Here is an 11653-nt window from a genome sequence, read left to right on the forward strand (position 1 = left end):
ATGCATGTGTAAGTAACTCTTCCAAACGACTTCGTTCCACTTTCTTTGGAGGGGGTGAAAAAGCAAAACACTCAACCGCAACAGGGAACGAGTCTCCTCCTCCTTGCACTTACAGTCGAGACTTCTTCTCTTCTTCCTTTTTCCTCTTCGCCGGATTCTTCAGCACCGGCGACAATACCGCCAACGCTGATTACTCCCAATTACCGCCCCCGGGCGCCAAATTTATTTATTCCTTTTTAGTTTTCATACAGCATTCTCAGCTGGTAACTTCGTCACTATTACTGCAATTGACTTTTGATTTACGGCGTCGTATCATTATGCTGGTGAAAGGCTCTACAAAATATACGATTGCCACTCCGATTTTCTTTTGAAGCGAAATAATTGGACAATTTGCTCTTCTGTGTCCGCCATTCACTTCGATCCAAGGTCCTGAGCACTTGATCCTGCCGCAGTATTCATTCTTTTCTTTTATTTTCCAGTAAGTATTGCGAAATTCATTTTGTTTTGATAAATTATCCTTTTCCCCCCCTTCTCCCAGCTTTTAGGGCTCTTTTTGTTTGGTTTTTTAGGTAGGACGTGCTTGACAGTATCAATTGTGTAATTCTTTCAATTGTAATAGCATTAAAATTTTTAAATCTGGTATGGTTCTCATTTTTGGCGATTACAATCCGATTTGGGTGCGAGAAACTGGAACTTAGGATTTTGTAAGGAGTATGAATAAGGTTAATGTACTTGACCTTTGATGTTAAGCTTGTTACTGCATTCTCTTAATTTAGTTTCGGGTTAGTTACATCTCATTTGGGTATTCTTTTGTTCGTTTTGTTATTGGGTAATTTTTCCCTGATGTTGCTTGCTTTTGGTTTTGAAGGAATGGCGAAAGCTAGAGATAGAACTGAAGATTTCAGGGATGCTGTCCGTCGTTCGGCTGTTTCATTGGGTTTCACTGAGGTTCATTAAATCTTTGCGATCCACTTCCATCTTAGTCTGTCTGGTTATCGATGCTTACACAGAAATTGAACTTCTGTAATCGTTACTTGTTTATCCAGATGTAGGAAGAATTTCAGCTCGAATGCTTATTGCTTACAATCACATAGCCCTTGTCATCTATTGATGCTGCATTCTTCCAGTGCAAGTTTTTGTTTTTGTTATTCTATGTTGACATGCCAAGATGTCATGGAACCACTTTGAAAGTAGCAATCTTTGTGGTCTAGATAGACAATTGTTTTGCTTCATAAATTTTGTGGGCCTTATCTCTTACATAAAATTTGCCAAAGAGAAAATATAGTTGCAAAGGCTTTAACTTTTGTGGCTGGAAATGTACTTTCGAACAGTGATGGTTTGCCTGCAAGTTTGTGTCGCATTGTTCTGTTACAGTTTAATAAAATCCTATAAGAATTAATTTGACTGAAACTATCTAAATATAGCTGTCAATTTTCTTTTTATTTCTCTAACCATGCATTGTCAGTCCAGCATCTTTTCTTTTATTATTTGGAATTCAGACTATAAACCTTACACTAGTATTTGGATGCTTTTTCTGATTTGTTCATAGTCAAGGTTGTCTTTATGTGAGGTTGGATTCTTGTTGACAGGCCAAAACAGCAGCTATTTTGTCATCTTTTATTATGCACAAACCTTGGGAAAGGACTTCATTTATGAAAGCTGCATTGAAAACGGTAATGAATTGTTAACTACAAATACTTCATTTCTTCTGCTTTATTTTGTAATTGTGTCTTGCCTATGATGTATTTGAGGTAGAAATACATATAAAATCTTTGTGTCTGCTTCCTGTTTATGTAACTAGTTTTCTAAATTATTGTCTAGCTTGGAAGCATTGAAGCACTGGAACACTTCTTAATGAAGCATAAGAAGGATTATTTAGATCAGCACCGCACCACTGAACAAGAGAGAGATAGCATTGAACATGAAGTAAGTTTTTTGAACACCATTCATTTGGCGTGCTTTAGTTTTAGTAGTTTTGAAATAGAAAGGTTTCAAATGTAGTTAATACATTCCAGTTTTACTGAATGATTTTGCTTAGTACTTTATTGTCTTTTTGTAGTAGTAATAGTTTTGCTTAAATAAAAGTTATGCATGGCAGTAATGCTACTTTTTGATCTATGGGTGGTTTGTTGAAATAATGGAACTATGTGGATAGACATGGAGATTCTATTGGAATGTTTCCAGAATTAGCACCTATTGTAGGTACATTCTTTTTCTTTCGAGTTTCAGATCCTAAATTATCCAATGGTTCTTGGGATGGTGGAGGATTGTCCTTGTAAATGATCTTGCATTTTTGGATCTTAAATTGAATGGGGTTTGTGGGAATTGAATCTCATTTGAGGCCTACTAAATTGTGATAACTTGAAGTTCTGTAACTTCTAAAGAGTGTCTTATGTACAGATAGAAGTTCTTAGTCCTAGAAAGTTGGTCTGTGCTTCCATGACACTTTAAAGTAAAAGGTATATGAATATATTCAAAGACCTTTTATCGAATGTGCTTATATTGTATCAACTGAGCTAATTGGAGCAGTGTAGATTGATGAAATGTTGTTGTATGATCCCCAGTGAATAGTTTTTCTAACACATTTGCTTTTGCAGGTTACTGTTTTCATTAAAGCATGCAAAGAGCAAATAGATGTTCTTAAGAATAGTATAAATGATGAAGAAACAAATTCAAGGGGCTGGCTTGGTATCAAGGGTGACAATTTGAACGCTGACACAATCGCACACAAACATGGAGTGGTATGCACACAACTTTTGCTGTTCTGTCTGGTTAGAGATCAACGCATTTCTTTTTGGAGACCATTTTATTCCCTTTTATTGTCCTGTTTGCTGGGTGTGGGTTGATGGTGCATAATCTATTCTCTGAGATGAAATACAAGTAATTTGGGGGGCTGGTTATGGCTGGAACCACAATGACAATGAAAGTAATTGTTCAAACTGAAGATGTTTTAAAACCTGTGTCCAAAGTGGTGAGAATTGTCTGTATCCAATCTCTTATCATGCATCACTGTACACCTTTGTATGCACAGTTATGAAAAGGACAAATCCTGCATCTCCTGAAGAAGGATTGAAATAGAAAAGCTGCTTAAGTTTTTGTAGTTCTGTAATGTTGTATGTTGAAGATAAAGTTGTGCTGGTCAAATGTGTATGTGAAGTACATGACATATAAGGCTTTAGATACATGAGAAGCTTATATTTAATCTTTCAGGTGTGTTGTTTTAGTTTCTGTTCTCCATGGAGTCCTCATTTGACTTTCTGCATCCTTTCCATTCCATTGCATAGGTTTTGATTCTAAGTGAAAAGCTTCATTCAGTTACATCACATTTTGACAAGCTGAGAGCTGTACGCTTCCAAGATGCTATTAATCGAGTAACCCCAAGAAGAAAGCGGAGGCAAGCTGGCACAGAAGAAGTAAAAGAAGTTGCCAGATCAAGTAATGTTGGACCCAGAGAGACATATGACAAAGAGGTCAGGGAGTCTGAAGAAGCTCAACCAGGTCCTATTAGGGTTCAAGAGCAACTTTTGGATGATGAAACACGTGCCCTCCAGGTTATACCCATATCGACTGGGGATGAAAATTTGGAGTCTATTTTTATTTTTTACCAGGAATGTCTCTAAGATGGATAACTTAGCATTTGCTTTGTTGCATGCATATTGGTGCAGGTTGAGTTGTCCAGCCTTCTGGATGCGGCACAAGAAACTGAGAAAAAAATGGTTGAAATGTCTGCCTTGAATCACCTGATGTCTACTCATGTCTTGCAACAAGCTCAACAAATAGAGCTTTTGTATGAGCAGGTGAGATCTTCCCAGTCCTAATGGAAGTATCAATAGCATAACATATCCTGCATTTTGCTCTTTTCATGCCATTTCGGCAAGTCATTCGGCAAATATCTGTTAATACTGGATTATGTTGGTGGATAGCATACTCATGAATTTGTTGGGAGAAAGAGACTATGGATAACATGTTACAACTAGTGGAGTAACGCATACTTGACTGAACGAATCCTAGGAGTAACGCATAATTGACATAATTGCAGTTTTTATAAGCCACTGAAAGAAGATAAGCTGGATTATGCTGGGAGAGGAGAGGTTTATTGGTAGCTTAATCGGGAGAGTTATGTCTTCTGGTTGTGTGTGCTCAAGACTGAATGTGGATAAGCTATGTATGCCACGTGAAGCATCACCATTTAGTCTGAGTTCAACATGTCATGTTAAGAATTTGTCTACTTTTTTGCAGACAAAGTATTGAGAAGACCGATTAACTTGAAATTTCCATACTGCTCATTCTTGGATTATCTTCTGGATTATAGATCTGTCTACTAATTGATTTAAATTTGTGTCAGATGTTTTTCTCTGTCAGCTAAAAAATGCATATGCTGAAAGTGTTTTTGGAGAGCATTTTCAGCTGCAAAAGAGAAAAAAAAACTTTGTATTTACACTTTTCCTTTGCTGTTAACAAACAGGCAGTAGAAGCTACAAAAAATGTTGAGCTGGGTAACAAGGAGCTCTCTCAAGCCATTCAGCGGAATAGCAGTAGTAGAACATTTCTCTTGCTTTTTCTATTTGTACTTACTTTCTCCATCCTTTTTCTGGATTGGTATAATTAATTTGGGACATCTTCTACCATTCGTCCATAGTGTATTATTGGGTTTCCTGAGATGTTGAGGTGGCTTTCATACATGCCTTGGCTCTCATTATTTCTTCATTATGCTTTTGCATCAGGCCTTTCAATACTTGTGCGCGCCAAATGAATTTGTTTACTGGTGTCTTACTTGATTTGATTGATCTAAACATGGTGGACGCGTTACCAATGCATGTAAATGTTCTAGAGTAAGGGGAATCGATGATACAGCTGCTACTGCAACTTTAAATACTTTATTGTACGGAATATAGATTTTAAGTGTCTTGAAAAGAGCTTCGAGCACAAGATAAAAAGGAAAACAAATGCAAAATCTATTGCAATCTTGATAATGATGTTACAGTAAATAAAACTTTGTCTCCAAGCTTGTGAGGATCAAAGAAAGTTTGGATGCTATTCTCGACGGACAAGAAAATTGATTGGGACACTGCATGTCTACGGGATCAATGTGTTTCTGTAAGGTCTGCGTTACCTATGCTGGGACTGTAACCCCCCCAAAAAAAAAAAAAAAAAAAAAATTCTGTTTCGTGCACAGCAGGCTTCCCAGATTCTACCCTCGAGGGTGGAGACTGCCCTTCGCCTCTACACTGTCAGGTGTTCTATGCAACCACTTTGTGTCAAATATATTGCATAACCATCTTTGCACCAAAACCGCTCTGCTTAGCGGTTCGGGAAGCAATCTGCTTTTTCTTTGCTTGTATCCCTCTGTTTTGTTTAATCTTCACAAACACAACCAGGCAAAGGATTGGCATAGAAGTTCTCTTCAAGTTTTGCAGATTCTTTAACTTCTCTGTAGTAGGGTCCTCCAATTCTGCTCTCGTGTAATCTCTTAACTTCGGATGAGAATTCATCCCAAGACATCAGTCCTTTGTCCAGTTTATCAATAAGCGTGACGAAGTTCCGCCTGCAACATTTAAGACGCGTCATAGGCAGGGAAATATGGACTAAATCTTTCATGTACGGATCGTGCAAATTGTTTTGTTAGAATGAAAGGATCAATAAAACCAACAAAGAATACTCACTTGTCAGGGTTGATTGTTTTCCGAAAGCCTTCAAAAATGCGATGACCACGCACTGCTTTTGCCATATTCCCGTCATAGGTGTAAACAAAGACATCACTCTCTAGGGCAACAGTATAGTCTATTGCAGCAAGCTTGTTGTGGCGTCGCCCAAATGGTTGCAGCTCTTGCTCAGTAGCCAAGGTGGAATGAGAATAAGTATTTGGGTAGTGCTTCTTGAACTGAGTAAGTTTGTCACCGTATATTTCTCCGGCAACTATGTAGATTTTAGTGCTGGAGGGATATCCCAAAGCCTGAAGAAAAACGGCAGCTTCCCTCGGTGTCATGGGACACCCTCCTTCGAGTCGCCGCAGCGTGCCGTTTATCTGTTTCTCTTTCCAGCGCCTGGTTTTATACCTTAAACGCCGAAGCTCCTCGGATTCTGTTCTATTGAGGTTGTGGGTGCAACCAGTGAAGGCAAGCATGTCCTTTTCGTATCTGTCAAGAAATTGCCTGCTTAGGATACTTTCCAATGCCATCAGCTATGACATTAACAAATGCTTACTGTAAACATTCTTTTAACCTGCCTTAAATGAAGTGCAATGTATCGATCACCATCTTCCCTTAGTCTGCTTATTAACTTCTTTCCTAGTTCTTCTATCTCTTCCGCAAATCGAAGTGCTTCAAACATTGTATAACAGCGAAGCCTCTGGATTGAACTCGGCACGCCATTGTTAGCAAGACGGGAATCGGAGAGTGGAAATTCTATCACCCCTTTCTTCTTTAATAACGACAGGATTTCTCCCCTATAGTATCTCGGCTGCAACATCGTGAAACCACCAATGTTTTTAGTGCTCAAAAAATTGAAATAAAAGAAAAAATAAGTAAAATTAGAGGAGGAGGAGATCAGAAGAATTACATGCCTTTGACCAGGAAACGGGGGCTTTGACTATAGGCTTCACCTTGGCGATGCTTGGTGGAAGAGACTCTAGTACTTCAATATCATCTTTGAGAGCTTCCATGAAGTGCTTCCAGTTGAAAATATCTTTAAATTCACTGTGGCAATAAGCTTTATAAACAGCGAGATCCTTTTTTTTCTCCCCAAATTCAGAAAGTGATTGTAGCAAAATCCTCACCTTGGATCTTTCCAAAAGGAGGTATGATCTAAGGAAGGAAGAACCAACGTTGCATTTAGTAATTTTGTGATGGCAACCATATCACTTATCTGTACATGTTTCTTGGATTCAGAGATGGATAGCATAAATTTCGCAAAAATAGTATTAGCAGCACATTTTCCTGCGGGTATGATTGCTTACGGCTTACCCCTGTAGTCATTTGATTTAGTCCACCATTTGCATGAACTAGAACGTAACCATTTGTGGCAGTTTCGCCTGAGGGAAAGTTAAGCTACAATCAAAGATGGTGTAAAAATGAAGATGGAGAAAAAATTCCAGTCGTCAAGATGGGAAAACGATGAATTGTTACAGACCGAGTTTACGTTTCGATCTTCCGATGCATTTAGAAAACCTGCCACTTCTAGGCTTCTTCCAAATATCAGGTATCTGAGATGAAAAACCAAGAGGTTACTATCTTGTGGTATCATCTTTGCTACTGATACACTGTTTGACTATACCTTTTTTCTTTTTGGAATAGGTTTGACCATAAACACTAAGACATTTTTTTTTTTTGGGGTTTTAAAGGGTATGCTAGGGGACAATTAGATAAGCGTCTTTCACTATTTGTATACAATCATGGTAGATTGCAGAAATGCGCTTCAATGACCTTGACTCCCAAAGAGGAATTGGAAGAAGTGCCCCAAACCACAGCGATATATGCTAGAGACATTGGACGAAACAAGCTTGTCCAACAGAAAAGAACATCTGATGATAGGTGAGTATCTTGGTCTAGAAGAAGAAAATAAAATGATCATAAAGCATAAAAGCTACCGTAAGACGTAATAACTTAAGGTGAGGTAGGAAGAAGGTGAGGGGTAAAAGGTGGTTTCAACTTTCACCTATACATGCCAGAATCAGTCATCTTTTAGGAATCACCACAAATGTACCAAACAAGTGAGAGTAAAAGTTTTGCTTCCCACAAGTGGAAAACGCAAGGAACCCCTCTATCCCAAATAGAAGCATGTCTAGGAGATGCATTCTGTCATAAATAAGAAGTTTTATGTACTTCAATGATACTGGCAAGATTAAATAAAGGTACAATAAATGGGAAAAAAAAAGATTTATCTTCCTTTTTTCTTTTGTTTTGAAGAAGGGGGGGGGGGGGGGGCAGGGGTGGTTGAATTTGATAGGGGGAATTGTGAAGAATATTATATATATTTTAGCAAAAAGAAGCATATAAGCACCACCTGTTCATGCAAGTGTTGAATAATCTTCCGTGATGCAACGGCAGAGGAGGCTTCCAAAGGCTGTTGACGTCTCAAAAAAGGATAAGAATTCGTTTTAGCATCAACTGTAGGATTAAAGCTGCTCATCAGCATTATCTTTAAAAAGATGGTGGAAAGCACAAACAATATCAAGGCTCCGAAAAAGCAAAGGGTCACACTCCACCGTGGCCATAAACATTTCAATGTCATTGAATTCATTCTCCTTCGGGGAGATCTATTATGCTCCGAGCGTTGCAGGCTGTGACTGGCCGATGAACCATCGTTTTCCGCGTACTCTATGTAATCCAATGCTCTTCTTCTCGTCTTATGGACGGTGACCGGCAGCAAAGAAGCGCCGCCGGTGTTAGCCTTTTCTTGATCCCCGGTGAACATTAATTTGATTGTTAGTGTGAAGAAACTGAAAAAAAATAGTTTGAGGGAAATGATTAGAGCGGAAAAAAGAAAAACAGGAGAGTGTTCTCAAGGTTCATGAGAGGCATTTTTCTACAACACGATGTTTCTTGCTGGTTCTTCCCACTTCCATATATGGTTGGTTTTTTTTTTTTTAGCATTCCAAGTTACTGGCTCCGAAATGTAAGGTGAAACATCAGCTCTATCTCAAATAGTTATGCGTTCCTAATAACATGAAAGAACAAATAATGATATCCAGCACACCATATATCGTATAGCATAGAACACATTTCATCTTTGCTTATGTTTTGTCAAGAACGAAAAGAAATATATATATATTTTTTGGGCTAGAACTCTGATTTAATTATATAGCTGTCAACTCATGAAAGGATTAGGGATTAAAACCAACACCATTTATATTGAGTTTTGAGGGTATAACAACAACTGCTTGATCTGATAAATGTTGAAGCTAATTGATTTAAATTTATTTGTATATTCATTTGTTTTTATTTTGAGTTAGAAATCATTTTTACAACAATTGTAAGGTAAGTCCTTTAACGTTTGTACCCAAAATTGTTCCAAGACATTTCAAATGGGTGCTTAGATATCACTATAATTTGCTTTCCAAATTCTTAGGTACACTTTGGATATGGACGAATACACGGTAGCTGCGTAGACTAATTTTCTGAGGATAGGTCATTTTGGCTTCTCGACTTTAAAATTTGCCTATTTGGTCGCTAAAGAATTCATTTGGTTTTTAGATGGTCAAATCTACCATGAAGATTTTGTTTCTACATGGTAACTATTTATAAGTTGACAGACCCACCAAGTGTGTCAAATTTTTCTAAATTTTCAAAATGCGTTTTTTTTTTTTTCTAAATTTCCCTGTGTGTCGTTAGGTATTTCTATCTCTCTTACACTTTTAACCCACCAAGTAAGTGTCAATATAGCATTTGCAGGTACATAATATGTACATCCTCCTTGAACTCTCATTTTTGCTCGTAAAATAGACGAAAATATCAAGAGAAGACATCGAAACAAGCGGAAATGTAACTAAGAATAATTATCTACTTCCCCCACGTGCATTTGCTATTTTGAACATTTAACTATTAATTGCTTTTGCATCATATCTAAGTATGTTTGTGCCTAGCTAATGTGATAAATGGAAGGGATAATTTCAGAAATCTCCCTTGAGGTTTCAGAAAATATCACAAAGCTCCTTCCACGTTTTCAAAATCTCTCTTACCACCCTTTGAATTGACATTTTGTTAACAATGTCAGTTCCTCTAACCAAAAGTATTAATAGAAAATGCATTTTGGAGGAGAGAGAGTGTTTTAGTTCCCTTAATATCATTAAGCTGACCAAAAAAAATCTACGTAGAAAGTGAGAGGGTCAAAGTGTGAAATGCATGAAAATTGGACTGCAAGTGAGAAAGGTGAATGACCGTTAGGAAGGCAACGGTTAGTTTTGGCTTCCCAACAGCAATATTAAAAGGCAGAAATAGCTTTAGAAAATGGGCAAATTGAGAGGAAATTGATACAAGAAAATGACCAGCTATTAAAAAGTATGACATTTTACTCTTATTTATTTGTTTGTGCTATGTTATTTGTACACCTTCTTGGAACTTTAAAACTTTGTAATTAGCAATGTAAATAGAAAAATTATATATTTAACTTTTTTTTGACAAAAACTTCCAAGAAAAACCATTCAAAACCACCCCAATTTTTTTCAATATATACAAAGTTAGTTTCCTTTCAACTCACCCTTGTTATAAGGGTATTATTATTGGATGTATGCATAAAAAAAATTCGATATTCCAAAGAACATTATCGTAGCCACATATTTTGATTATACGAGTGTAAGGAAGAAAATTGAAAGAAAACTAAAATAAAACAAAAATATTAAAAAAGATATCGAAAGGGTAATAATAAGGATCCTATTCTCGTTTCTAAACTTACTACCAGTGTTAGATGTCAAAAGACATGGTGCTGATTTCTTTACCCCAACTAAGGATAATAGATTAAGAAATAACTAGTGAACTAAGGCAAGTTTGAAACTAAAAGCAAAGGTGGCCATGGGTAATTTTTTTTTTTTAAATATTTGGTTATATTAAAAAATTATCAAGACGCTTGCACAATATCAATAATAGTTTATACTAAGTGCACATGAAAAGTCAAAATTATTATGTATTGGCCCCAAATTCAAGTCAAATTATAAAGTCCAATGTTTAAGGAAAAAATTGAACTAGAAATCAAAACAAATTTTTTTTGTAAATGGACCAACTGTTTCCCGGGCTTTAGGCTATTACATGCTTTCTTTCTCTTTTTTTTTTTTTGCTTTTCACATGCTAAATAATTGCTAGAGGAAATGAAGTTATTGTTGACAATTTATCCATTTTGATAGTGACATGTGACACCACAATCACTTGAGGGGTGGTAAGAGAGATTTTGAAAACGTGGGGGGAGCTTAGTGATATTTCGCGAAACCTCAGGGGAGGTTTCTGAAATTATCCCTAAATGGAATGGTGGTATTTAACTTCCCATGAATGGTATTTAATTATATCTGGGTGAAAAAAGTATTATAGGGTCTGAAACTACTTAATTTAATTAAGAGGGATTAATTGCTTGCGATGTATTTCTTGCGGCATTCAATTGTAAATTATTCGCACCCAATTAAGCGCGAGATCTAATTTTTTATTATTTTTTTATTTTTCTAATCGTGTTTTTTCCTTTGGAAGTTATGGTATTAATTAGATGCCATCAATGACAAAAGGACATATTACATTCAAATTAATGGCAAGACTGCATTAAGGCCTGCCAATTTTTAAGACGCGCTTTGAGCTTGTGATTTTAGAAAATCAGTTTTGTGATGTTATGATGTGCTAAAAAAAAAAAAACTTACTTTTTGGATGCTGGTTTTGAGTTTATAAAAATTAACATATACAAGAAGCGTAATCAGCATAAGTACGCCCTAAACACAAAATGACAAGTCATTTTCCTTTAATTTTAGTCCTACACATTCTAAATTTGAAAATGTAAACTTTTCCTTTATTTATTTATTTTTGTTCAAGTCTTGAGGATTAATTCTAGATACGTCAGAAAGACGAGGGACCATTTACCAATTTGCCGTAACATTAGGACTTATGTGGCATGCTTATCGATGGACTATTCCACGTGTAACTGCCAGCCACATTTGTACTTGCTATATGATCCGTTTTCTTAC

General features: G+C 36.7%; 2 protein-coding genes across 2 annotated transcripts; one reads left to right on the forward strand and one right to left on the reverse strand.

Moving 5' to 3' along the window:
- Positions 1 to 27: 27 nt before the first annotated feature.
- On the forward strand, positions 28 to 4707 carry LOC113731601 (syntaxin-81-like). Its single transcript, XM_027256962.2, has 8 exons — positions 28 to 478; positions 869 to 948; positions 1590 to 1673; positions 1822 to 1926; positions 2598 to 2741; positions 3285 to 3551; positions 3666 to 3797; positions 4466 to 4707. The coding sequence occupies exons 2-8, from the start codon at positions 871 to 873 to the stop codon at positions 4607 to 4609; spliced, it is 954 nt and encodes a 317-aa protein (XP_027112763.1). The 5' UTR covers positions 28 to 478; positions 869 to 870; the 3' UTR covers positions 4610 to 4707.
- A 231-nt stretch (positions 4708 to 4938) lies between these two features.
- On the reverse strand, positions 4939 to 8524 carry LOC113728697 (O-fucosyltransferase 19). The gene is made up of 8 exons (XM_027253067.2): positions 8002 to 8524; positions 7129 to 7201; positions 6963 to 7030; positions 6776 to 6864; positions 6563 to 6695; positions 6227 to 6459; positions 5664 to 6137; positions 4939 to 5545 (listed from the first exon to the last, which is right to left on the reverse strand). The coding sequence occupies exons 1-8, from the start codon at positions 8410 to 8412 to the stop codon at positions 5356 to 5358; spliced, it is 1671 nt and encodes a 556-aa protein (XP_027108868.2). The 5' UTR covers positions 8413 to 8524; the 3' UTR covers positions 4939 to 5355.
- Positions 8525 to 11653: the final 3129 nt, after the last annotated feature.

The sequence above is a fragment of the Coffea arabica genome, chromosome 2e, assembly GCF_036785885.1.
Source record: "Coffea arabica cultivar ET-39 chromosome 2e, Coffea Arabica ET-39 HiFi, whole genome shotgun sequence".
NCBI lineage: Eukaryota > Viridiplantae > Streptophyta > Magnoliopsida > Gentianales > Rubiaceae > Coffea > Coffea arabica.

Bases quoted from the DNA above. Each gene is read 5' to 3' on its own strand.
- LOC113731601 (XM_027256962.2), top strand. From the start codon at position 871: ATGGCGAAAGCTAGAGATAGAACTGAAGATTTCAGGGATGCTGTCCGT. The intron at 3,552-3,665 runs GTTATACCCATA...ATATTGGTGCAG, and splicing joins ATGAAACACGTGCCCTCCAG to GTTGAGTTGTCCAGCCTTCT. The intron at 3,798-4,465 runs GTGAGATCTTCC...GTTAACAAACAG, and splicing joins TAGAGCTTTTGTATGAGCAG to GCAGTAGAAGCTACAAAAAA.
- LOC113728697 (XM_027253067.2), bottom strand. From the start codon at position 8,412: ATGTTCACCGGGGATCAAGAAAAGGCTAACACCGGCGGCGCTTCTTTG. The intron at 7,031-7,128 runs GTCTGTAACAAT...ACTTTCCCTCAG, and splicing joins AAGATCGAAACGTAAACTCG to GCGAAACTGCCACAAATGGT. The intron at 6,696-6,775 runs GTGAGGATTTTG...TTATTGCCACAG, and splicing joins TCCTTTTGGAAAGATCCAAG to TGAATTTAAAGATATTTTCA.